Raw genomic sequence first — 27,470 nt, forward strand, 5'->3', positions numbered from 1 at the left:
CAGCTGAGTAATCCCGCCTCATCTATTCTGGCTACTGCCTGACAGTTTTTTCATTTATTCAGTAAGCCCTTTCTTCATTACTTCTGTTTTTCCCAATAGACCCTCAAAGCCCTTAAGTGAGGACTTTCTAAGTGGTGCTAGTGGTAAAGAACCTGACTGCCAGTGCAGGAGACATAAAAGACAGAGGTTTGATCCCTGGGTTGGGAAGATCTCATGCAGAAGGGCATGGCAACCCACTCCAGTATTCTTGCCTAGAGAATCCCATGACACAGGAGCCTGGTGAGCTACAGTCCATAGGGTTACAAAGAGTCGGAAACAACTAAATTGACTTAGCATGCATGCCCTTAAATGAAACAGGGGCTAACCCTCTGTCCCCAGGTGGTGGACTAAAGGGAGCTAAACCCTGGTCCTTCACAGTCTGTAGTGGTAGCTCTCAGACTCCTTCTGTGTTCATCACCATAAAGAGATGGAGGGCTAATGAGAACAGGTGCCTGGGCTCATTCTTTCAATCCTAACCACGTCAACAGTTATTCTGCCTTTATTGGCCAAACAAGTAGCCTGCTGAGGGAAAGCTGATTTGAGCAAAATCAACTTTTATAGATAGAAGAAGCCCTCACAGTATGAGTCTTGGGAGAGGGAACAAGGTTCTTATTATAATGACTTCAGAACACAATCCAAGCTTTTCTCATCACTGCTTAAACCCCTCAGGGGTGGCTCTTAGTGCAAACTATTTGCTGTACCCGCTGTGTCAATGAACAGTAAGCTTAGGGACAGGCAAAGACCCTCTGTTTCTTAAGTATCTTAACCTTTCCTGGGGCAGGAAACCTAACCAAAAGCTGTAGTCACAGTTAGTCTGAAAAACTTCTAGACAGTTTTATTCAAAAGTGTGTCTATCTATCACAAGGCATATGCAAAGAAAGGGTGGGTTTAAATACTCATTTCTTTTCTTCATGAAAATAGGAAGGTTGCTACCTCTTGCTACCTCTTTTTAAATGAAATAGATGGTTTATATAAAATCTGTATTTATCTCCTGTACCTAGACAAACCCCCACACACACACCAAAGATGCTGTTTTTTTCCACAAGTGATCAACTGAGTTGACGATGTTGATACAAGTATTTGAAAATTAGATGGCTTCACTTTGTTATCACACAAAGTACAGGCTAATGACATGTGAAAAATATATGATATTCTTTTTAAAGGCCTTCCCAATCTTCCTAAGCTTATGCTTCATGCAGTATCTCAGAGGAGGCATTTCCTTTGGCCAAGTTAATCTGAATAGACCTGTAGGAAAATCTGAAAACTAAACCACAAAGCAATATAAAAGGGCTAGTTTCTGAGTCCTACATAGAAAGGAAACAAGTTGGGGTTTTTCTACTATATCTCTTGCCTAATTGTGAAACAAAGGATGTTCTCTGGGTTCTGGTGAACCAGCTTGTGGGTTGCAAACTTGGGAAGTTTGTAACTGAATGTTCTTTCTTTCTCTGTATCTTATACAACTATTTCATAAAAAGAGAATGGTTAATGTGCAGACTCTGGACTGCTTGCTCAATGATAAGCATATATGTGTGCACATACTCCCACCCCCACCCCCACCTGGAGGGAGAGTGGAGAGAAGAGGAAGGAGAGCTAAAGAAAGTTATGGGGTAAAATCCAGCTTGACTGCTAAGTTAGTTAGCAAGATACAAAGGAACAGTCTTCTATATGCATTTAATGTACCACCTGCTGCTAAGTTGCTTCAGTTGTGTCCGACTCTGTGCGACCCCATAGACGGCAGCCCACCAGGCTCCCCCGTCCCTGGGATTCTCCAGGCAAGAACACTGGAGTGGGCTGCCATTTCCTTCTCCAATACATGCAAGTGAAAAGTGAAAGTGAAGTTGCTCAGTTGTGTCTGACTCTTAGCGACCCCATGGACCGCAGCCCACCAGGCTCCTCCGTCCATGGGATTTTCCAGGCAAGAGTACTGGAGTGGGGTGCCATTGTCTTCTCCGAATGTACCACCTAGCTACAACCAAATCCCAGTGTAAGATGCAATTCTACTTAAGACTATATAAAACCAATGCCCAGTGGACTGAGTGAGATAATTGTTCCTTGGGGCCACAATAGGCCATGTCTACTTGAACCGACAAGGCAGATGGCCAGGATTTTCACTACAGCTTTTCAAAGAACAGGTTGATGTGGGTCTGATGAAACAAGTCTCAAACTCAAGTATTAATAAAACAAGCATTTTTATAGCAGACAACTGTGGTTACAAATGCCCTAGAGATGGGTGTATCAGATTCTATGTCAGATACCTTCATTTATATTAGCTCACTTGTCATGGTAACAAACGATTTTTTAAAAAGATTATTAAGATTATGGAGGTTGATTATAAGACAAAATGGTGGAAACCCTGAAAGAAACACTTTAGAATTTCCCACCCATTCATTTATTTTTTTAAAAAATTTCATTTGAAAACCAATTCAGAAAACACTTGCTATATTTCAGGCATTATTTTGCATGCTTTATAATTTTCAGCTCATAAAAATATGAAAAAGAGAATAAGGTGGTGTTCTAGCTCAAACAGCCATAAAACAAAATACCATAAACTGGGTGGTTTAAATAACAGGTATCTCTCACAATTCTGGAGGTTAGTAAGTCCAAGATCAAATAGCCAGCTTATCTGGTTCCCCAGTGACAGCCTGGCTTCAAATGGCTACCTTCTCACTGTGTCCTCAGAAGGCAGAGAGAGAAGAAAGGTCTCTTCAGTCTCTTCTTATAAGGGCACTAATCCCATCATGAGGGTCCCACCCTCATGATCTCATCTAAATCTGATTACCTTCCAAAGGCCCCAGTGCAATCACAATGGGGCTTAGGGATTCAGCCTATAAATTTTGGAGGTGATACAATTTAGTCCACATCAGGTAGATTCTTTTATGTCCATTTTACAGGTGAGTAAACCAAGGCACAAATAGGCGAGTGAATTGCCCAAAGACACACAGCTAGTAAGAGACTTCAGAGTCTGGATTCAAACCTAAGATTTCATCATCTTAACTGCCACATTGTGTTATTCTTCATGGTGATGGACTTGAGAGTTACATTAGAGTCATGAAGGTTTTTATGCCCAGACATCGTATTTAGACTATCTTTGTGTTTCGTTTTTTAGTCTGGGTCAGTGGCTCTCAAATGGTAATGTTCATAAATAATACTCTTTTCATGTTATAAAAACTTTTCAGAGTAAATTGAACCAGAAGTGATTTTAGGCCAACATGCTTATTTTAGAACCACATCTGTGTGGATAATACATTCAATGTAAATAGAAAAATGCATATTTATCACCACAAATATAATGAAAGAAATTTGAAAACCCAGGTTTTATTTTATTTATTGTTCAATGGTACCTTTGAAAATGAGTAAATATTCTTTGGAAGGGGTATGAATAATTCCAGGCCTGGAAGCATCATTTAGCTTTAACCCACAGGCTTGAAGACTCAATTTAAGCCTTCCATAGGTCTCATTTATCCCAGTTAACTGTGTAAACAGTCTGCTTTTTAGCCAGGGAAACAGAGATCTCTCCATTTCACTAAAGTGTGTCAATGGGCCCAAGAATAAGCAGCTTTCTTAGGTATAGCTATTTGCATCCACCATGAATGATAGCTTCATTTAACATAGTAGTGTTGGGTGTGCAGTAGGATTTCTGTTGAGATGAGGCTGAGGGCCAACCCACAATAATGTATAATCAAGGAACAAAACCAAATCTTGTTAGCCGCTGTGTGTTATAAAGGATAGTCTGTTATTTCACGTGACTAGGTGAGTGAAGGAATTGGTTATACTGATGGTTGCCATGGATAGGCACTGCTCCAGCTGGCTCCAGATTACAACAGGAGCCAGTGATGTCAAGTTGAGGGATATCAAATGAAGGGATCTGGCTTTACTAACTGGCGGAAGTCTGTATGTCAGCATCTGATGTCAACAGAGGTGTTCACAGTCATGTCTGTGTGCTTCAAAATGCCAAAGAATTGCCATTCTTGTGGCAGGTACAGGACCAAGCGGAGAGTGGTGCCAGCGATACAGTCACTGCAGCCTCTTTTAATTTAAATAATTAAATATTCATATGAATTAGTTAATATTTTTTATACTTATGCCTGTTTGGGCCTGGCTCTAGTCTAAATTATATTTCCACAGAACTGACCCAGAATATTGATCCATAAACAATGGTTCATGGGCCTTAATTTGCTCTATTTTGAGAGTTAAAGAGATAAAAAGGTTTTCATATTTTTGTAGATCTAGTGATCTGAATTATTTTATACTCAAGATTGAAATTATTTTAGATTCTTGGACTCTTATTTGTGTAGAATCTTCTGGCTAAACGATCCATAGCTAGCTAGCCTAAGATATTGTACATGGAAAAATAAAACTGCATTTTAAAATATTCTATAATTCAGACTTTTCTGCTAATTTGATTCATGTGATAGTTAAGATTAGAAGAGTTTTAGGTATTATTAAATAACACTTTAAAAAGTTACATTGCTGGATAGCAATGGTGGCTAGATTTTTCTTCTTTGCCTAAGAGATTCTGAGTGTAAATTAAATAGATGGAATACTGGGCCATTCTGACATGACCACTGATTGTTCAACAGAGTAGATCCAAGCACCAAATGTCCACTGAATGGTCAGTCAATCATTTAAGAGTAGGAACAAGTTGCTGCTGCTGCTGTTAAGTTGCTTCAGTCGTGTCCGACTCTGTGCGACCCCATAGACGGCAGCCCACCAGGCTCCCCCGTCCCTGGGATTCTCCAGGCAAGAACACTGGAGTGGGTTGCCATTTCCTTCTCCAATGCATGCAAGTGAAAAGTGAAAGTGAAGTTGCTCAGTCGTGTCCAACCCTTAGCGACCCCATGGACTGCAGCCTACCAGGCTCCTCTGTCCATGGGATTTTCCAGGCAAGAGTACTGGAGTGGGGTGCCATTGCCTTCTCCGATCTCCAGCATAGAAACATCTAAAATACCTTCTATAATGCATCTTCTAGTCTTTCACATTCTCTTTCTCTCCTTTTGCTCCATTATCTTTCATCTGTCTTTTATTAACTTATTTTTGAAGTAATTACGAGGTCAGTTTTCTACTCCATCAGAATAACAACATCATTCATTTTGAGCTGTCCAGAAAATACAATGTCCCTTTCTCATGTATCCTTCCAATGCAAAGTCCTGAGGATCTGTACTGAGGTTTGACAGGAAAAGCCTTTCCTCTCCAGAGTACTGAAATGCAGTGAAATCTTATCTCAGTTCAAATTTTGTCACATCACATCTACAAACACATGAGAGGCAGGGAGCACTGGATCCAGGCCCCCGGGCCAGTCAACCTGGGTTCAAATCCCAGCTCTGCCTTTATTAGCTGTGTAAGCTTTGGCAGGTCACTTAAATTCTCTGAGTCTCTGTTTCCTCAACTATAAATTGGGTGATTATCATACCTACCTCAAGAGTGTTGATGCAAAGAAAAATGACTTGTTGATACATGTAAAACTTTAGATGGTGCTGGGTACACAGTATGCGTTCAGTAAGTGTTGGGCATGTCTGTAAGAGGCCCTCTAGCCACAAGGCTCTTAGCCCAGACTCTTGAGCCAGCTGCCAGGGTTCAAAGTCTAGCTCTGCCTGTCAAAATAGCCATGGACTTTAGGCAATTTACTTATCAGGTCAAATCACATGAAATTTCTGAGAGTAAACAATTTTGACCTACAAAAACGGCAACTTCATAGTTCAATCTAACATGTACATAATATTCTCTGTGACTCAGTTTCCTTATCCATTAGAAATAGGGGCAATAATCCTATCTCAGGGCTTTCCAGGTGGCTCGGTGGTAAAGAATCCGCCTGCAGTGCAGGAAACTCAGGTTTGATCCCTGGGTTGGGAAAATCCCCTGGAGAAAGAAATGGCAACCCACTCCAGTATTCTTGCCTGGGATATCCCATGAACAGAGGAGCCAGGCAGGCTGTAGTCCACGGGGTTGCAAAGAGTTGGACCCAACTTAGCAACTAAACAACAATGACAATCCTACCTCATAGACTGTTTATGGGGAATAACTGAGTGAGCACTTGCAAAACATGACAATACCTGATTACAGACAGTGCTATTTCAGTATTGACTGTTATTATTTTTATTACCCTTAAATCTCATTGCTACTTGATGCGAACTTTCCCCAAGAATAGCCTGCTTCTGTCAACCAGGCTTTCTGTCTTGCCTGCAAGGCCCTTTTCCTTCTTCAAAGCTTGGTCTCAATTCATTTGATTGACATGGCCACTCTATTCCCTCCATTTCTACCATGTCTCTTGGCACTTGTTTGTTTACTAAGGACAAGATGTTTTATATAAGCTGACAATGGTTTCCATATTGTCTTTGTTTTCTTCATATATTGACCCTAGAGTATAAGGGTCCAAGAAAGATATGACATTTCTTCTGTTTTAATTGTTATCTTTTCATATGATGAGCATTTTTATATCTTTAGAAAAACTATATTTTTAAAATGTGGGACTCCTAATGTCTTCCTACATTTTTTAAAAGGACTAAAAAAGTTGAATAATTTTAAATTTATAGAAAAGTTGCCAAGATAGTATAGAGAATTTCTGTATACCCTTGACCTAGTCTCCTCTAGTGTAAGTCTTACACAACTACTGTGCTTTTGATGAAATGAAGAGATGTACATTGGGATGTTACTGTTAACTAAACTCCAGGCTTGGGTCAATATTTTATCAGTTTTCTGGTAATGTCTTTTTTCTCTTTCAGGGTCCCATCTAGGACGCTATGTTGCATCTGGTCTTCAAATCTCCTCAGTCTCCTGGTTTGTGACAGTTTCTCAGTCCTCTTGTTTTTTTTTACTTTTTTCCCTTTTTTTTTTTTCATGACCTTGACACTTTTGAGGAATACTGGTTAGGTGCTTTGAAGTATATCACTCAATTTGATTTTGTCATATATTTTCCCCCTCCTGATTAGACTGGAGTTAAAGAATTTGGGGCAGAATACCACAAAGGTCTCAAAGCTATGTTTTTTCCAGTAGTCATGTGTGGATGTGAGAGGTGGACCATAAAGAAGGCTGAGAGCCGAAGAATTGATTCTTTTGATCAGGGGTGTTGGAGAAGACTCTTGAGAGTCCCTTGGACTGCAAGCAGATCCAACCAGTTAATCCTAAAGGAAATCAGTCCTGAATATTCATTGGAAGGACTGATGCTGAAGCTGAAGCTCCAATACTTTGACTACCTGATGTGAAGAACAGACCCACTGGAAAAGATCCTGATGCTGGGAAAGATTGAGGGCAGGAGGAGAAGGGGGTGACAGAGGATGAAGTGGTTGGATGGCATTACTTGACTCAATGGACATGAGTTTGAACAAACTCAGGGAGATAGTGAAGGACAGGGAAGCCTGGTGGGCTGCAGTCCACAGGGCCGCAAAGAGTCAGATGCGACTCAGCGACTGAACAACAACTACCACAAAGGTCAAATGTCTGTCCTGTCATATTATGTTCAGGATAAATGACACCCACGTGACTTCTCATGTGGTGTGACTTCTCATGGGACTTCTCATGTGGTGTCAACCTTGATAACTCTCTGGGCTATTTAACAAAGTAAAATTTTACATAGATTCTCTACATATTAAAGTTACCAAGAGACTATCCAAAGATAGTAGGTAGTTAGATTCTTAAAATCACAGTATTTTGAAGTACCAAAAAAGCTTGTTCATTGCTATCAATCTTATCAGATCCAACAACTCTTTTTTATAATATTTGTATTTTTTCCTTTACTGTTCTGAAATAAAATTTATCAGTGGTATAATTTACCTGTATGCATAATTACAGAAAAATCAATATAATGTTCTAATTTTAAAAATACAGGGAGAGTAAAAGGAAAGCGATTTATAACATAATAAATATTTTGATATATAAATGCTCAGGTGTGACTATTCCACAAGCCACAGTGAAATGGGCAGAGACCTATGTGAAGATACCCTCACACCTATGTGAAGAATCTGCATGAATGACAGACACAAATGTAGACTGAACAGAAGACTCAAGAACAATGGGCAGCATTGTCACTGATGAGCTGGTTTTTCAAAAGGGTGAACAACCCTTGGGAAAGGTTCAAAGCAAACAGAATACCACTGCCATCAATTTTCATGGTGATTTCATTCCTGGAAAAAATTACTGCTCATTAAAAACAGGCAAAAATATTGTGTCTTTAAATGTAAAATGGAGCTAGGCTCAGATAATCATATCCAGGTTTTTCACCTACATGAATGCCTGCAGAAACACTGGAGAGCTGTGTGGGACAGAGAACAATGCTTGACTGTGTGAGTGTCCTGTACATTGCAGGACATGGGCCCTCCCTGAACCCCACCTATTAAATACCAGTGGTGACCCCAAGCAAGGAGGCTAGGCAGAAACACTCCTTGAATCACAAGATAAAATTTCCAAAATACAGAGACCATGGTACCAAGCCAAATCACCACTGATGGAGTTTAAGACCAATCAATTCATTGCTCAGCTAGAGGCTGGGTTCATAGCCAGCATATGAGGGCAAAACTTTGCCTGGAATTCAGGTTTGTGCTCCTATTCGGCATGATCTGGTGCTTGTTGAGCCCTCAATAGTCCCCATGGTAACCGCTGGATTGATGCTGATTGATCAAATCATGCAATTCACATCACAGACACATAAACACACTTATAAAAGGATGCATACACACACACACACACACACACATATAACAACACAACCACCACAATCAGTAATACAGCTAAATTCTGCAACAAGCCTTTCAAAAATTTTCCATTAAATCTAAGAAAAAACTCATATCCTTACACTGGCCTAGAAGGTCCTAGACAACTTGACCCTCATTTGCTCTTCAGCTTTTTTCAAACTATTTATTCCCTTGTATGCTATGTTTCTATCACGTTGGTTTTCTCCCAGTTACCGACAAGAGTTACCTCCTTCCGGACTCAGGGCCTTGGCAAAGACTACTCCTGGGTTCTCCTGCTCATTGCCTGGCAAACTCCTACTTACTCTGCATGCTGCTGCTGCTGCTGCTAAGTCGCTTCAGTCGTGTCCGACTCTGTGCAACCCCATAGATGGCAGCCCACCAGGCTCTGCCATCCCTGGGATTCTCCAGGCAAGAACACCGGAGTGGGCCGCCAGCTTAACTCAAAAAGTCACTTCCTCAGAAAGCTTTTCCGTGAGTCTCCTTGTTTGATGTTCTCATATCACCTCTATTTCTTGAACACACACTTACCAGAGCTTACGATTAAGTGTTTGTGAGATTCTGTGTTTGATATCTGATGCCCCTACTCAGGTTTTACTCATTACTATACCCCAGCACCCACCATAGTGCTTGGAACACAGTAGGTTCTAAACATCTGCTGAATCTATGAATGGATGAGAAATTGCATTAGCTATCCACAATGACTTTCAGGTTGGCTGGAAGGCAGACATAATAGGGCAAAGAAGATCGTTGGTTTTCATGATGATCAGCAGCGACAGAACCTTGGTTCTGCGTTGCTGTAAAAGAATGTGTGTGCCTGCTCAGTCGCTCAGTTATGTCTGACTCTTTGTGACCCCATGGGTTATAGCCCACCAGGCTCCTCTGTCCATGTGATTTCCCAGCCAAGAATACTGGAGTGGGTGGCAATTTCCTACTCCAGGGGATCGTCCTGACCCAGGGGTCAAACCCATGTCTCCTGTGCTTCCAGCAGTGGCAGGCAGATTCTTTACCACTGTGCCACTCAAGGGAGAGGAATGCTATTCGAGACAGCTTGTTTTGGCATAACTGTTTCAATGGGTTTTGTTTGAAAAGAACACAGTGGAATAGAGGATGCTGGAAAGCACCTTGCTGTTTGGATGGCTCAAGGCTCCTGCACCTATTTGGAGCTGGCTTCCCTGCTGCAAGGGACTGGAGGTTTAAGCAACAGCTTGGTGAACATCTGCTGTATAGGACTCAACTCTATAAGCGTTTCCACTTCACCCTTGCCTTGTTTACCACTAATACTACCTTATCTCTGAGAAGTCCTTGATATTGTGCCTTTTAAAGTGCAAATTTTGTTTCATTCTTTCCCCAAATTTCATTAATTTGGCACATCTGCACATCACCAGGGCCATTATTCATTAATGTTTTCTTTGAACACATCACACTCTGACACAGATGCAGATTTTAGCTTCATCATAAACACTAATATGCATGAACTCCTGTATTTCTCGGGTTTAGTATATTCATGTGGGAAAGACTGCTTTTTTTCTTAATAGTGTTTGCTGTGGGAGAGGTACACCAAGGCAAACTTCCTTACTGTCCTAAATTTGCTAAGAATACTGAAGCACAGAGAGGGTCACCAACTTGCTCAAGGTCACCGGGCTACTGGAGGTGACAGAACTGGGATTCAGAGTATCCAGTTCTTGGTCCCATCATGGTCTGTCCCTGCTACAGTGCCTCAAGTCATTCATAACTGAGCTCTGCATGCACACAGCAAACTCTTCTGGAAGATGTTTCCCCCTTGACTGTATTATATCCAGTGCATGGTGCTGGTTTCTCATGGCTAACATTTTTTATTTGCCTCTTCACAATTTGTAATCTTCTGACCCATCTGTGAGCATGACCCATTTACAAGTATGTATCCTTGTTTACGTTACTAAGATGTTCACAGTTTTGATGATGGAGGCTCTCTGACACACTCACAGAGACAGGTAAACTTCCTCTTGGGAGGTACAGTGAGTTTTCCATGTGGGTGTCTAATTCACTCATGATGAGTTTTTTTTTAGAGCATCCACAGTACTACCATCCCAGTGTTGAGGGAACCCTTCAGTGAGGCCAAAGGGTGGTTCCCTTCTTGATTCTGGAAGACACTGGTTTCTGGAAGATTCTCCACCCTCCTATCAGCATATGATGGCGAGCTGGTTTCTGAATGATTATAGACTTGCTGATCTGTTCTTAAATCCAGTCCCTAACCTAGAATTTCCAGATGTACAAGCTGGATTTAGAAAAGGCAGAGGAACAAGAGATCAAATTGCCAACTTTTGCTGGATCATAGAAAAAGCAAGGGAATTAAAAAAAATTTTTTTTACTTTGGCTTCCTTGACTATGCTAAAGCCTTTGACTGCATGGATCACAACAAACTATGGAATATTCTTAAAGAGAATGGGAATACCAGACTAACTTACCTGCTTCCTGAGAAACCTGTATGCAGGATAAGAAGCAACAGTTAGTACTGGATATGGAACAACAGACTGGTTCCAAATGGGAAAAGGAGTACATCAAGGCTGTATATTGTCACTCTGCTTATTTAACTTATATGTAGAGTACATCATGTGAAATGCCAGTCTGGATGAATCACAAGCTGGAATCAAGATTGCTGGAAGAAATAACAAATCTCAGACATGCAGATGACACCACTTTAATGGCAGAAAGTGAAGAGGAACTAAGGAGCCTCTGGATGACAGTGAAAGAGGAGAGTGAAAAAGCTGGTTTAAAACTCAACATTCAGAAAATGAAGATGATGGCATCCGGTCCTATCACTTCATGGCAAATAGATGGGGAAAATGTGGAAACAGTGTCAGATTTCATTTTCTTGGGCTCCGAAATCAATGCAGACAGTGACTGAAGCCATGAAATTAAAAGATGCTTGTTCCTTGGAAGAACAGATATATGTCAATCCTAGACAGCGTTTTAAAAAGCAGAGATATCACTTTGCCGACAAAGGTCCATATAGTTAAAGCTATGGTTTTTCCAGGAGTCATGTATGGATGTGAGAGGTGGACCATAAAGAAGACTGAGCGCTGAAGAATTGATGCTTTTGAACTGTGGTGTTGGAGAAGACTCTTGAGAGTCCCTCGGACTGCAAGGATATCCAACCAGTCAATCCTAAAGGAAATCAGTTCTGAATATTCATTGGAAGGACTGATACTGAAGCTGAAGCTCCAATACTTCGGCTACCTGATGCAAAGAACAGACTCACTGGAAAAGATCCTGATGCTGGGAAAGACTGAGAGCAGGAGGAGAAGAGGGCGACAGAGGATGAAATGGTTGGATGGCATCACTGACTCAATGGACATGAGTTTGAGCAAACTCAGGGAGATAGTGACAGACAGAGAAGCCTGGCATGCTCCAGTTCATGGGGTTGCAAAAGGTTGGACATGACTTACCAACTGAACAACAACCTGGAATTAAATCACACATATAAACCCAGGATTTCCACCAAAATTATACAAACTTGAGCTGCTTTGCATCTTAAACTCCAGTCACACAGGCATTCTTTCTGATTCTAGTTAAACACAACTAGATCATTCCTACCACGTCATGGCTTTTGTCGTTTCTGCTCCCTCTGTTTGGAATGTTCTTTCCCCAGTTCTTGCCACCTGGGTTTTCATCATTCATATTTCAGTACAAATATCTCTTCAAGGTCTTTCCCATTCTATGCAAAATTGTACCCTGGATCCTCACCCCAATGACTCCGTGACCTTCTCTTTATGGAACCTATTACTACTCCCAAAGTATTTATTTGTTTACTATCTACCTCACCTGCCCTCAGGAGAACGTAATCCCCAATAAGGGAAAGAGGAAACCTCTCTTGTGCACCACTCTCTCTCCAGGGCCAAGCAGGGCACTTGATAAGTAGTTTCTAGGTAAATAAATGCATACCTATGGTCCAGTCAGTGGAGCAAGGTGTGGAGGAGAAAGGAGAGCTGTGGAATCAGATGAAAGCAGCCTTCTGTTACAATGTAGAGATGAGAGCACAGAGTTAGGAGTTAGACAGGTCTGGGTTCCAATTCTGCCTTTACCAACCTGGCTGTGCACTGTAAGGAATTTACTTAATCTCTACTCTTTTTGTACACTGACAGTATATCAGGATTCAGCAGGTTTCAGAATATCCTGAGCCTGGTCCAGTGCCAGCCATGGTAACAGGATCTCAGCAAATGTTAATTGACTTCCCTTTGCCTAGAAATGCCAGAAGAAACCCATGAATTTCATGACACAGCCTTTGTAATACACTTGACAGTTAATGAAGAACTCAGGCATCCTTGTATTTGGTACAATCTGCTTAAGTGCACTTGCTGTACACTTTTCAAAGAGCGGTGACATTTTCGACACTTGGTTATCTCGTGTTGACTCCTGACAGGGTTTATAATCTTAAATTCACTGAAAAGAATCTCGTCTTTTAGTGCCTGGCCTGTTTGATGGAGGTGTCCCCGCCCTGTATATTCAAGTTCTAGCTGTGTGATAGAACCGCATACGCCATACACAGCTCCTCTGGCTGCTGAACGCTATGCTCCTCAGGTGGCATCCTTGACTTTGCAGGACTTGTCAGCAACTGGCTTTCCTGGAGCAGTACTGCAACCACTCAATTCACAGTGGCATTTTATTTATAAAGCCCTTGTTCAGAATATTAAAAAGGGCATGCCACAGACTCCATTTCTTTGCTTCAAGGACTGTGATTTTGTAAAGCTGGATCCTGTGGTCTACTCAGGAGAGAATCACTGGCTGCAGCAAATATTTAAAAATGGTTTTGGATCTGGTCCTGTGGTGTTAAGTCGGCCAGTAGCTGTACCTACTGAGTCTGCTCACGGGGAGTGTGGTTCTCCTTCCTGCTTCATCCCAGATGATGAGCTAGACTGGCTGAATGGGACAATTTCACAGGACTTCTAAGGCCACTCAGGCCACTTTCTCTAGTCATGCAGGATGTTGCTTTCCTATTAAAAAACCACTGGCATCTCTCAGATACAAACTTGGGAAGTTTTGAAGTTTGTTAGTCTCTACCTGGATCAGCAAAATATTTAGGGAATTGTGAACCATAGGTAAGGCTTCTGGGTTTTCCTCATACTTCATTGCAGTGGTAGCTAGATTTATTCCATTCAAAACTGGTCCCCAAGAACAGGAAATGGGGCCTTTCTAAAAGTGGCTTATCGTGTTGACTACTCTGACATCATAATTGCATGATGTCCGAACTTGGTCTTTGGTCTGAAGATCAACTGAGTGAGCAGAGCGCAGAGAGCTGTTGAGAAACTCTGTAAGGGATGGCAGATGGGGGCCTAAAACACTATGTTCCTGGCATCAGGTTGTGAGGACCTGGGATCTTCTCAGATCTGTCCTTTAGGACTTTGCAGATGTTGATGGCAACTACCTATCTGGTGCCATTTTTCTTTGCGAAGCAACAATAAAAAAAATGAATTTTGGATTCTGATAGACAAGGTTTTCTCAGCCTCAGCACTACTGACATTTTAGGTTGGATGATTTTTTTGGTTAGGAGGCTGTCCTGTGTAGTAGCATCCCTGGCCTCTGCCACTAGATGCCAGTAGCATCTTTTGAGTTGTGATACACAAAGACACTTCTAAGCAGCACTAAATGTCCCCTGGGGTGAGAGTGGGGGTGGCGGTGAAATTGCTCCTGGTTGAGAACCAGTCATGTAGACTTAACGGTGGGAGATTCTGTGGTCACAAGAAAACTTCTCTGAGGGTATTCTAGCTTCTGTTGGCTTTCCTGGGGCTTTTTGAACCTTGAGTTTCCTGGAAAGCAGACTTTTAATGGACCTGAAGACAAACGAAGGATGAACTAAAGGAGAAGGTGAGAGAGGGTGGTACCTGAATGCGTACTCCTCTCTCTCTTCCTTCCTCTCCTTTGTACCTGTTAATCCTCTCACAAGGAGAGCCAGGTTGTAGATGAGAAGAAACCTGACTGAACTGGAGAAGCTAGTGGGGAACTCCAGCACCTGCAGCCTGAACTAGGGGAGCCTGAGGCTTTTTAGAACATCAAGCAGTCCTGATATTTAAATTCAGGCATCAGCAATTTATTGCAGACAGCATGGAAGACTGTTTTTGGAGGCAAGCCGGGCATCTGCCAGGGCCCTTGGCAAAACTGCAAGGTAGGCATAGCTGTTTTTGCCACCACCTCTCTTTCTGAATGTCCCCACACCCATTTCACTTTCTCTGCCCTCCAGGCACAGAGTCGCCTCACGAAGGCCTCTGGCTGCTCAAAGTCTGCCTTTCCTGCTGGAGCCCTCAGTTTCATTACCTGCCCCCATTTTAACTTTCCTCCCCTGAATGCTGATTTCAGCTACTTTGGTGGGTGGGTGGCTTGGGGAGGTTAAGATGGAAGATTCAAATATTTCACACCAAGAGGAGAAGAGTCAGTAGATTTAACCTATTCAGGGGATGATGTTTTGACCCGTCAAAACTTGCTACTTCTTTTTTAAAACACATTTTGGAACAAAAGGTTTTTCTATGGCTCATCTAACTTCCCTGAAATGGGTATCATGGTTGTGTATTTCCCAACCTCAATATCACCACTTGACATTCACAACGTGCAAATTCCATAAACTGGAGCTTTAACTTAGAAACGAGCTCCACACAAGGTAAACTGTGCATTTCCCATCAGAAAAGATTCAAATTTCTTGGCCTAACATACAAAAGCTTCACAACCTGCCTTTCTAACCTCTTCTCCATTCACTCACTCAAATATGGTGGAAAAGATGCACACAAATTGTGGCTTCCACCCTCTCAAAATGCATATAGTCCAGCAGGGAGATACACATAAGAAAGAAGAAAAAACCAATATGGTGCCATACATTAACCCAGGGTAGGTAAAGGAGGCTTGGGAGCACCTTGTGGGGGGCACTAACCCTGACTGGTCCAGGGAGGAAGGCTCAATGCTCTGCTGTCTTCGTGTATGCCTTGTCTTCTCTCTCAAGCTGTGTGCACAATGGTCCCTCTGTCTAGAATGCCCTCTTATGATCTGTCTGGGAAACTCTTAATACCCTTTATGATCTGGCTTAACTGTTAGCTCCAGGAGAATTTCTCTGGCTGTACTTTGCCCTCCCTTGTTTTTCTCTGCTTCACCATGTCCCGCTCACTCCCGCCCACCCTCAAATGAAAGTATTTTCTTTCCTTTGAGCCAAGTCCTTAAACATCATCTCTATGGAAATATGTATTGATTTGTTTACTTGTCAGCCATCCCCATTAGACATTTTTCAAAGCCAAGGCAATAATGTATGTCTCTTTTTAATCCCCAGCTCCTAGCACAGTGTCTGGCACACAGAATTGCTCAGTAAATGTCACTGAATGAATGAACCTATTCTAACTAGAATCCGGAAGATGTGATAGCAGGATGTCTGCTTTATTCCTTTTTATATTACACTGTGAGGATGGCATCCTGCTATCACATCATGATGACCCAGATTAAGAAATAGCCCCCTCTAGTTTTAACTCATCAGTGGATGTTATCTACTTGAACTGAGTGTGTCATCACGGCAAAGACTCAAAATTCTGCGTCTGACCTTAAGATATTGGGGTCTTCTGTGAAGCATGTCCTCATCTTAACTTCAGGCCTGATATTCTAGATACCAAATATCTGGCTGAATGCCAAGCAATTCAGTCAAACGTCACTTGCCAGACAGAGTCTGAAATCTAACGGCAGGAAGCTATACGCTCCACTGGACAGTATCTTGTAAAAGATCTCAAGCACCTTTCTTCCCCGCTTCCCCCTTCCTCTCTGAGGCTGCAGGTTTATCTTGTCACATTTGAGAAAAAACAATTAACATGTGAATCTTGCTGGGACTGTCTGCTAATAGTTAACCTGTGTGGAGGTCAGTCTATTTTTCAGTTGTTGTTAATAAACATCAGTTAAAATCTTGCCACATTATCAGACAGGATGTGCTTTGCTCTGCTTTGAGTAGAAATCAGCCATCTGCCTTGGTGCGTTTGGTCAGAACACTGCACCTGTGGAAAGGGCCGTTGTTACGGGATGCATGGCAACCACCTCCAGTGTGGCACAGTGCAGAGTTGGCAGGGGTTTCTGCTCTGGTCTCATCCAGTCCCACCACTAGGCTCACACAGCTCTGTCTTCCTTCCTCAGGGGCCCTCAGCAACAAACGGCCTGACCACCCTCCCGCCCTTCCTCCCTTTCTTCTGGTCTTGCTCCCTCTGTCCTCTCTTCTGCTATCCAACATTCTATCTCTGCACAGAGTCTAGAATGATGACTTGTTCAATAAATATTTCTTAAATGTGGCTGTAATTCTCTTCTTGAATACAAATTCAGCTATATTGCAGGAAGTTATCAACTCTAGGATCCCAGCTGAGTTCACTTTCTGTGTGTGTGTGTGTGTGTGTGTTTGAAGTATGAATCCATGATCACTACATTTAATTCACCCAAATTTTACATTCTTTTTTAACAAATGTAACTCTTTTTCATTCTCTCAATTGAAAAATTTCAAATTCCATTATGTTACATTGAAATCTTCTTTTTAAAACCGTGTAAAGCAGAGAAAAACCTTACTCTCTTTCTAGTCCTTACATTTAAGGGGTTTATTTCATGCATCAACTATTTTCTGAGCTTTTTTTTTTTTTTTTTTTGTTCCAGACACAGTTTGAGATGCTGAGGCTACAGCAGGGAAGAAGGCAGATGTATTATTCCTGGCTCTCACGAGCTGGTGTTTTGAAGGATTTTTATATACTAGAACTGTGCTGTCCAGTAAGGTAGCCATTAGCAACACACAGCCCTTTAAATTAAAACTTCCTTCACACTGGTCACGTTTCAAGGGCCCACTAGCCACATGCGATAAAAAGTACAGGTCTATATCAGTTCCACTATCACAGAAGATTCTAGGACAGGCCTAGTCTAGAAGAACTTATAAGACCTACAACCATGCTGAGAGCTTGGGAAATCCCACAGCAATATTGTGAGATGATTTATTATGACGTAGATCATGATCCATTCACACACAATCCTCCCTTGGAAACACAGAGATTACAGCTAGCATGCCTGGCGCCAACAAGTTTATTTTTCTTTGGGGCATCCTGTTTTTCCTTACAAGATGGTTAAATCAATGTGGGGGATAGCATTCCGAAATGCTCACTCATTTTTCCTGCTTGTCTTGCAAGCAGGTATTGGCTCTGAATCAGGGAAGGAGGGGTTGCAAGGCACAACCCAGAGACAGCCTTCAAGTCTCTGGCTCCTTGTGTGGTTCAGATGTATAAGCTCTCTGCACTTTCAAGCATTTGTATTATATGTATATGTATATGTATATGTATATGTATGTATGCTGAGTTGCTTCAGTCATGTCTGACTCTTTGCAACCCTATGGACTGTAGCCTGTCAGGCTACTCTGTCCATGGGATTCTCTAGGCAAGAATACTAGAGTAGGTTGCCATGCCCTTTTCCAATATGTATATGTAATGTATATGTATATAACAGAACGGGCAACAGAAAGGAGAATCTAGGGAACACGTGAAAGTGTTCTGGCAGGAGCAAGACTGGAGGGGAAAGGAGAGAAATGTGTGTCTATGCACACATGTGAGGCTGTTTCGGAGTGGATGCCAGTTTGCAAGTACTTCGTAGGTTCAGGCTGCATGGTCTTCCTGGCAGCTCGGATAGGGTAGCAGAGTCCCAGGGGGAGAAAATGTCTAGGATTTGAGACCGTGGGAAGACCTCAAAAGTCAACTAGATTTGCACAGTGATGAGTATAATGGACATTTTAGCAGCAAACTGTGTGGACATGTGTAGACGATGACTCACAACTACAGCCTGACCCACCCCAACATTAATCTACCTCAGGGAAAGTAAAGAGGGGTGATCCTGAGGTCATAATTTCCCCCTAGTGTGAGAGGGTAGGTATGTAAAATAGAAATAAGCAGAATTGTAATAAAAATACAGTTGATTTTTCTAGCAGCATCTGCATCTGAGGCCTACGAGCCATACCCACTCCTTGGGCACCAGAATAATTTGTCTCCAACACAATCTTGGAAATCTGAACAATGGTCACTCTCGTCTATGAGACTAGATCTCATCATCCTCATCTGCCTCTTATGCTACCAGGCTCTAGTCTCCAGCTGCCTCAATCTGAAAAGATTATTCTCACAACCACTTCTTACCCATGATCTCTATTTTTTGCAATGCAAACTCTTCCGCTTAACTATCCTGCCTTATGCTATTGTCTTCATACGATGTTGGGCTTTCTGCCCACTGAATTTTCCTATTTCTCCCTTTCCCCAGAGCTTTCTGGAAAACCCTTACTGCTGAACACAGACTCCTCTGCTTTCTTATACATATACTACATTTTCTTGCCTTAGCTAAAATTCTTTTGCAGGAAGACACCGCCTCCCCATAACCTTCTCAAATGGAAATCACACATTTCTGCTCATCTGCCAGTAAGGTTCCCATAAGTCCTGTCTGCATTCTCACTGATACTTTGCCTCTTCTAAACCACTGTTTTTCACTCTTGTGCAAAAAGCCCTTTCTCCCTTGAGTTCCAGGTCATCCTGCTCAGTCTTCCTGTCTACTCCATCTTGTGTCATTAGTATGGACACTTCAATACCTGTAGTGACAAACACAGAAGAAGCTAGCTCCACTATGCAGGACCTCAATTCCAGTGTATCCTGGAACCCATTCTTATAGCCACTCTTGGACTTTATCATTATCCTAAATGTCCCACCTTAGTACCAGTTTACCATTCTCTGACCACAGCATCTTATCGTCACTACTCTGAGGAAACTTAGTTCTCAGAATAGTTGGTATTCAGGCTAGAAGTCTAGTCCTTTAATTACTCTTTTTAATTTGGAAATACTTACCAACATTGTACCTTTATTTTCTTCACCCTCCATCTTCAAGTTCATAATGCATAACTTTAAGAACCCTTGCAAGCTTCTTCAAAATCCCTAGGCACCTTTATTCTTGCTATATTGGCACAACAAAGCTTCAATCTTGACTTAATCCAGCTATTTGTTTTTCCTGATCTGGGCTGCTGAGTTTTGACTGAGCAAACAGACAACCGAACTATGCAAAGAGGTGGCCCTAAGCGATTCTTTGATAGGTACTGAGTCAGTGACTTTCCCAAGGGGTGATTACAAAGCAATACTTTTTCTTTGCCAAGCCTCACTTCATTGACACCACTCCCCTCATATATATAAAACACTTCTCTTCCTCCCTTTCCCTGGTAAATGCTTCGCCTTGCTACTCATTTACTCTTAAATCACTTTAAAGGATTTTTGCACTCCCCATTGAAATGAAAATTTTCTAGCCAAAGTCACCAGTGATTTCCTAAATGTCTAATTGAATGGACTTTTAAACACCCACTTAACTGTACTCTTCTCTTGCCCTGCTGACTCCCCCATTCTCAGTGTTCTGCTCTGGCCTTCTCTACTTGTGCTTCTTGGAAAGCTTACTTGCTTCTGTGGCTTTCACAGGTCATTATATTCTTGATCTTCAAATCTGTATCTCCAGTCCAGCTCTTGCTACTTAGCTCCAGAGTTCTACATACAAAATAGTCTTCTTCATGATTTTCTTCAGATTGCCATGGAAACTTCCAGCTCCATCTAACCCCAAGTAAACAGATCCCCTTCCTCCCAAAGGCCCTCCTCCTGATTCCTCTATCTCAGTATGTGACAGCACTGGTTAGACTGAGCCAGAACCTTGGAGTGAACGTCAACCCCTCCCTCTTAAATTCTCAGCCGCGTCCTGCACTACCACCTCCTGCACCATCTGACTCTGTCCTGGTGCTTCTGAATTTACCTTCCTGAAGTTTCCTGCTGCCTATCTTCTCCATCCCAACTGCTGCTATATTAGCTAAGGTCCTCCCAGGTCCCATCTCCATCCCTTTTATGGACCCCTTTTTTGCTTGAGAGCTTCAACTAAAACTTGTATCAGAGCATGGTACTACCCTGAGCATGAGGTACAACTCCTCTAAAATCTATGCTCCTGTCTCTTTTCAGACCCATCTGTCCTGCTTCCTGCCTCCTGCTTCTCACCCTGCAGTCAGCCATATTAAACTACCTGCTGAGCCTGGAACTTTCCATGCTAAGTCTCAGTTTGGAATGTCATTCTTCTCCTTCACACCCCCCTGCTCCCATCTGCCTAGCAAATATCTACTTATATTTCAGGGCTCAGTTCAACCTTCCCACTCTGCAAGGGTTCCTCTATTGTGCCCCTCCTTTTCCCTCAGGAAGAACTGGCTACTTGCTATCTGGGGCTCCATCCCCATGTATATTGACCATGTCAGTCTGCCTCTCCTGGACTGCAAACTCCTTGAAGACAATGTCTCTGTCATACGCATTGCTGTATCTAGATGTTCAGTTCACAGTAGGAATAAAATAAATATCCATTGAATGGATTCAATGGATTCCATTGAATGAAGAATGAACAAATTAAAAATGGAGCCTGAGCTGTGAGCAAAGGCTAAAATCAGTCTGATGACAGTGGAACAAATGCTGGTCATAATGTGAACTGAATTTCATCACAATGGCCTGTCTGCAGATAGTTCTGCTGTTTGTAAGGCTGCTAAGCCTCAGTTTGTATTAGTAAATAAGTTGGGTGGGGAGTCTCTGGAGTGTAAGATGACTTTCAGGGACAGAAAATGGGGGTGGTGCCTCATATTGGCTTGCTTCCTTAGCAATTTGCAAAAGCAAAACCCAGCAAAACAATTCCCCCCTTTCCCAAAAGTTGGCTTTGGCTCAAGTTTGTCTTTTCCAAAATTCTATCTTTGGTCAGGCAACACTCCCCATGCTATAGCTGTCAGGCATTAGTGTGCTCTGAATTCATTAGTGAAGGTCAGTCCCGAATACCAAACAGATGCACAGAGTTTCCAGAACTGGAGTGAAACTTTTAACAATAGCCACCCTCTCTGTTCTTGCTGTTCTAAGCTTCACCACAGCAGGCATATTTTAGAGACTGGCCTTGTGCTATCCTAATTTCCACACCTGAAATGAGCAACAAATAATTTGAGACAGAAAAGTAATACAGGAGAATGTTTGAACTGTACATGCGTATGCACGCTCCTTGTTTCATGACAAAAGCAACACTTTAAATCCAGTCAACATCACACAGACCACAAGCCTACAGAGGTTTGTTTGTTTGTAATAGTAAATAAGTAAATGAGCAAAACCAAATCAAAATGACAGCACAAAAATCCCTCCTACTCCAGATAACCTATTAATTTCAGATGGAAAGGCCTTAGGCAATAAAAGAAAAAAAAATGTGATCTATGCACTAAGTAGGTTGGATAGTTAATTTAGGGTGACTAGAAACGACCAAATAATAAGTTGTCATGGTAGAAAGTAAGTTTTGGACATTCTGCTTTCACATTACTAACCAAACTTGTGAAAATACTCAGAGAGACAGAAAGAAGGACTAAATTTAGATGCTGATTTAATGCATTCAAGAGCATGATTCATTTTCCCCCTGCCCGGGTACAGCCTGGAGAATCTGTGTGTACAGCACGCAGCACAAGGACGCCCTGTAAATAACGGGAAGTCTCCTTCATTCAGAGACTTGAGGAAGCCAGAGACACCCCATTTTCTCTACCAATCAAGGTGTATTTCCAAGCACCTCACACACCAAAACGTAAAACTAGATTTCTCAGATGGCTAGAATCCATCTAATTTTAGTTTTGCCCCAGCCTTGGAGTGAATGTGCTGAAAATTTATTCTGTACCTCCTCTTCTCTTAAGTGGCTTTTTTCCCCTCAGGCTCCAGTGGGATCCTGACCAGCTCTCAGAAGCCATGCAACAGGGTTCATTTGATGAGGGCCCCAGAAGGATGCCATCATTCGGTAGCAACACTTTTAGCAACCAAATTCCCGCATGGTAGCCCATAGATTGGGTCTTAGAGAGCTGGTATATATAACATAGACACCTGAGGTGCTTTGGGGCTATTAAAAAAAAAAAAAGAAACAACCAGGAACCAACCAATCAGACAATGATGGCAAGTTCAACCCCCATCAGTTAATCAGGGTGTTTGGCAAAGCTGTCTAGACAGAGCAGATTGTCACTCTCCTTTCCTGAGTTTTATTATCTGCTGTTTCCAATCATGTTTTAACACTCACTTCTGCTCTCAACACCAAAGCAAATGTTTCAGCTGCTAAAGATAAATTGAGATTAAGGCTGGACTATCATTTGTGTTCATCCAACCTGGCTCAGAGGTGAAAAGTCATTTTGGGAATTTACACTCTTTTTTTTTTTTCCCCTCTTTTCCCTTTTAATCTTTGAGCACATTTGGAAAGTAACCTTAGAAGTTTCATTCTAGCTTTTTTTTGGCCTTATTGATATTCTCTGGGTTTAGGAAAAACTACAAGAAAAAAATGAAATGTATTTTAAAAATCTAAAGTTGGGTAACACTGTTTCCCAGAAGTGAGGGCATTTAAAGTTGTCCTCCCTTCTGAGGTGTGGGACAAATGTTAATAACCTCCCCACCACCCTGCGGCCCCCATTATACAATCACATATAATACATTCATTCCAATTAAGAAAGATTATTTCTGTAATATGAAATGGCTTCAGCACTTTTGCAGCTAAAAACGAAAAGAGTTAGATATGGAGCACGTGCATTATGTTACAAATGCGTCCCTCTGAAAAGGTGTGCAAGAATGAGCAGTGCTTGGAGAGGCCCCCACAGGGCACGTCCACAGGATGGGGCTGGTGGACCCTGGCAGTCTAGGTGGATATGAGATCCAATTAGCCTGAACACATGCTTCACAAACCAACCTGGACACGGCACAGAAAAGAGGCAAGACACCGCAGGGCAGCATAAACGATTTGTACCTTTCTCAAACAGCTCGGTACCGAGTCTCCTGGGCAGTTCTGAATGACAGGGCGGGGCTGTCACCCAATCTCCCTTGGGCCCACTCAGTGCCACAACATGGAAATTGAATCATTTAGAGGACAGGGATATTCAATGACACAGGCCAAATTTAATGACAGATTTGGGGGCAGCCTTCTATACCCTGGTGGCTCAGAGGGTAAAGCGTCTGCCTGCAATGTGGGAGACCCGGGTTTGATCCCTGGGTCAGGAAGATCCCCTGGAGAAGGACATGGCAACCTGACTCCAGCATTCCTGCCTGGAGAATCCCATGGATGGAGGAGCCTGGTGGGCTATAAATATAGTCCATGGGGTTGCAGAGAGTCGGACATGCTTGAGCGACTTCACTTTCACTTTCTATACCCATTTGAGAAAGGACAAATACTCCTTAGCACTCTAGACAATAAACTGGCTGATTTAGCTTAGAACAGTGGCTACTACTGTAGCCAATTTCAGAACATCAAAACGGAAGGTAAGTGGTTGGGGGAAGGGAGTCATGAAGGTTGCATCCATCCAAGGCTGGGTTGGCTACATACTGGGGTATGTAGGATACGGGGTAGAAATTTATTCTCACACACATCACAGGTCTACTCAACAACGTGGCACATCTATTTTCATACTTCACTCACACAAAACACCACACTTCCATCTCCAGGGTTTTTGCAAGTTCTAAACTACAATCAGCCCTTCTTTAAAATAACAATAGATCCTCTGATTCAGCCAAATGGTGGTGTTTGTTGCACTAGGCTGCGTTCATAGTACAACATCAATAAATGGCCACTTGTAGACGGACGGACAGAATCCCACTCATAAAGCACACCTACAACCTCCCTCTTTCTCCCATCCCAAAATGTCATTGTCAACAGACCTATGGGGCTTAATCTCATAGGGGAAGAAAGGAGAGATAGGAAAAGCAAAATAATGTAAGTGGAAAAGCAAATTGTTGGGGAAAAATAGTACATTTAATTGCTGAGAAGAATGATCACAGGTGGGCTTTCGAGTGTTATGTTGCTTTCAGGGACCATTTGAAAGAATGAATTCAAAAGAGTTTTCCCCAGTCCCTGGAAAGCTGTCTTGGTGAAGGCTGCACATTGTCAAAGATATTCCAACTGGGAGATGGAGTTAGAATTTTTGCTCAGTGAGTTGGCTAAGTCTCATGAAATGGGTATTTGTTCCAATTAGGTGTTCCAAAAATACCTTCTTGCCTCAGATAACTCATTTTGAGAAGAAAAGAGTATTTGTTCAAAACTCATCATGGAATGGAAAATGACAGATTAGTGTGTTCTGTGGCTACTGTACACATACTCTTCACAGGCCTGTAGGACTCACACTTTTAGGTCATTTGTCCTTATTTCCCTAGTCTTAGTCCTACCTAAAACTGGCAGGGGTGGGTGTTGGGGGATGCCGACTAGTTTTTGCTCCTGTTCTTAATAAGCTATACTATCTAGTTATATAACTGTAATCCGTGTCCACAGTCCAGAGCTCAGATGGCTGGCCTGTCAGCAAAAAATGTTAGAAAAATGTTAATTCAACAATGGTGGAAGGATGTTATTTCTAGAGCTAAACTCCTCAGGGAAAATGAGAAATGGTTGCTCCTGGGATTCAACTCCTCCACAATGAAAGATATTTCTTTTCTGAAGTTTCTTCCCAAATAATTTCCCAATGCTTGGTGTGCCCTGACATTTGGTCCAAATAAAATGCTGGAACAGACTCATAGGATACAACTATCTTCAAGCTCTGTATAAGAAGGGTGTTTATTACAGAGAATCAGCATCTATTAGGGCATAAAGCATCGGGGGCCTGCTGGCACTCACTCCCCACAATGAGTCACTTCATGATATAGATACCATTTTTTTTTTCTGGCATTTATAAGCAAGCAACTCAGTTTATAACCTAAGGCATTTTCCATACTTCCAGGCAATGAATACTAGCTTCTTTTGAGTCTCAATAGCACATAATTTAAGACAGTGGGGAAAGGAGCTGGAGAATAGTTTCCAGTGCAAGGAAAACACCACGCAGCTGTTTGCCCTCACTCTTGAATTCTGATGGTGAAATTGAGAATTGTTTATTTGTCCTGAAGTCAAACCCAAGGAATTTATTTTTTAAAGGCTAGGATAGGGATGGGGAGTAATGATATAATATACTTTTAATACTGAAATATTCAACACATGGCCCCCAGGATTTTGAATCCCCAAGGAATTTAGATCTTTTAAAATGGTCCATTCTTGGTCAAATTTGGCACACCAGATGTCACAGGAAGGACATACCTGAAAAAACACCCGAGGACTACTTTGCTAAAATTGTATATTCACCTTCTATAATTTTTTTTTTTTTCCTCCAAGATAGCAAGCTAGGAATCAGTCCTCTATCTTGAGCCATTTATTGAGAACAAACAAATGAACTTGGAAAAGATATGACCCAATTAAAGTTAAATACCTGACTTTGGTGTATGAGAATCATAAACTTGCTTACGGTCTATCTGGTCCGCAAACACTTCCCCATAAATCATCCAGTAGGGCATGTAGAAGATGTTCTTGGCCAGTTTCCATGATGGCTCCTCATTGGGAAAGAGAATGGCTTGCCTGGCGACCCCAAAACTCATGAGCACCACCAGCATAATGATGACAAAGTACATCATGTCTATCATCTGGAAGCAGGGGGAAGCAGAGGGAGAAACACATGAAAACCAGAATGACTGAGTATTCCTGTGACGCTGACACTGATGGAAAACTTGGTTCACTTTTGAGACCGCTGATAAGGGATGTTGAGACAGGCAGCTGTGATCAGGTAACCACTTGGTCTACTGAAACCAATGTCCAACAACTCTTTACAATTACTAAGAAAATCATTTAAAAAGAAAAAGCACATGTACAATAGAACCCCTTCATCTTCCATTGTTTTCTGTGGGACCTAGTCGTGACTAGGCATGAGAGTCATATGACACAGAAGCTGGAGCCTATGAATGTAGCACTAACATTTTTTCTGCTCCTGGGAAAGACAAATGTCCTTGCTGGGTCTCTTTCTTCTTAGCAAAGTTGGAACTGGGATAGCTGAACTATTTTGACAACTATTGCCATGCTGTAAATTCTCCAAATTCTGAAAGGCTTATCAAGAGCTGAAAAGCCCAAGAGAACAATTATTTGTAAACAAGACTCAGACAACCCAAATATCCATCTTAAACTGCCTTATTCTTGTGGCCCCACCTCATTGCACAGTTTTCTACCACAAACCAGTCTCTCAGAGAACCACTCTTTCTGCTCTTTCTTCTGCATTATATCCTATCAATTACAGAGGGTGTTTTTTGTAGGAATTAGAATCAGGTAGCCTAATGGCCTACTTCTGTGCTTGCTGTTGAAATGCTGGATTTTCATTTTGACATGTTCATTAAAATTCTTGACTTGTATTTGACTCCATTCAAGTACAATACTATCTCTTGTTCCTCTTTCTTTCTTTCTTTTTTGCTTGTTTTCATGATACATGTTATCTGGGATCTGTTTCTCATATGCCAAATTACTTTCCTTTTATCACCGAAAATAGATGAGGATGCAAAAACTATTATTTTGCCTGGCCAGAACCCATTGCCTCCTTCTTTCAGAAACTGTTTGTTTGTTTTTCCCACCCATTTTGGCCCTAAAGGTAGGTGTCTTTTCCAGGCTGGGTTAATCATGGTAACTTGCTGTCTGGCAACAGTGACAGGAGGTAGGGATGTGACACAAGACAGGCCAACCAGAATCTTTCTTTGGATTTTTTTTTAACTGAAGTAGGGAGAGAAGTTCCCTTGTTCTCTCTGTAATAAAGTGAATTCAGGGTGTCTAAGGCTGTTTCCCACTAGGGAAACAGATCAGAGTGAATGAAGCAGGTATTCCAGGGAAGGAGACTGGGTTGTGATGGTGGTTGGGGGCCTGGGTGCA

General features: G+C 42.0%; 1 protein-coding gene across 1 annotated transcript in view; it reads right to left on the reverse strand.

Annotated features, from left to right (window-relative positions):
* TRPM3 (transient receptor potential cation channel subfamily M member 3) overlaps positions 1-27,470 on the reverse strand; it is a gene marked incomplete in the record, with an annotated part of 593,048 nt that overhangs the window by 36,888 nt on the left and 528,690 nt on the right. Inside the window, 1 exon segment of the mRNA XM_045165065.1 lies at positions 26,032-26,206. Within this exon segment, the coding sequence (XP_045021000.1) occupies positions 26,032-26,206 (175 nt within the window).

This window comes from Bubalus bubalis, chromosome 3, assembly GCF_019923935.1.
Source record: "Bubalus bubalis isolate 160015118507 breed Murrah chromosome 3, NDDB_SH_1, whole genome shotgun sequence".
Taxonomy (NCBI): domain Eukaryota; kingdom Metazoa; phylum Chordata; class Mammalia; order Artiodactyla; family Bovidae; genus Bubalus; species Bubalus bubalis.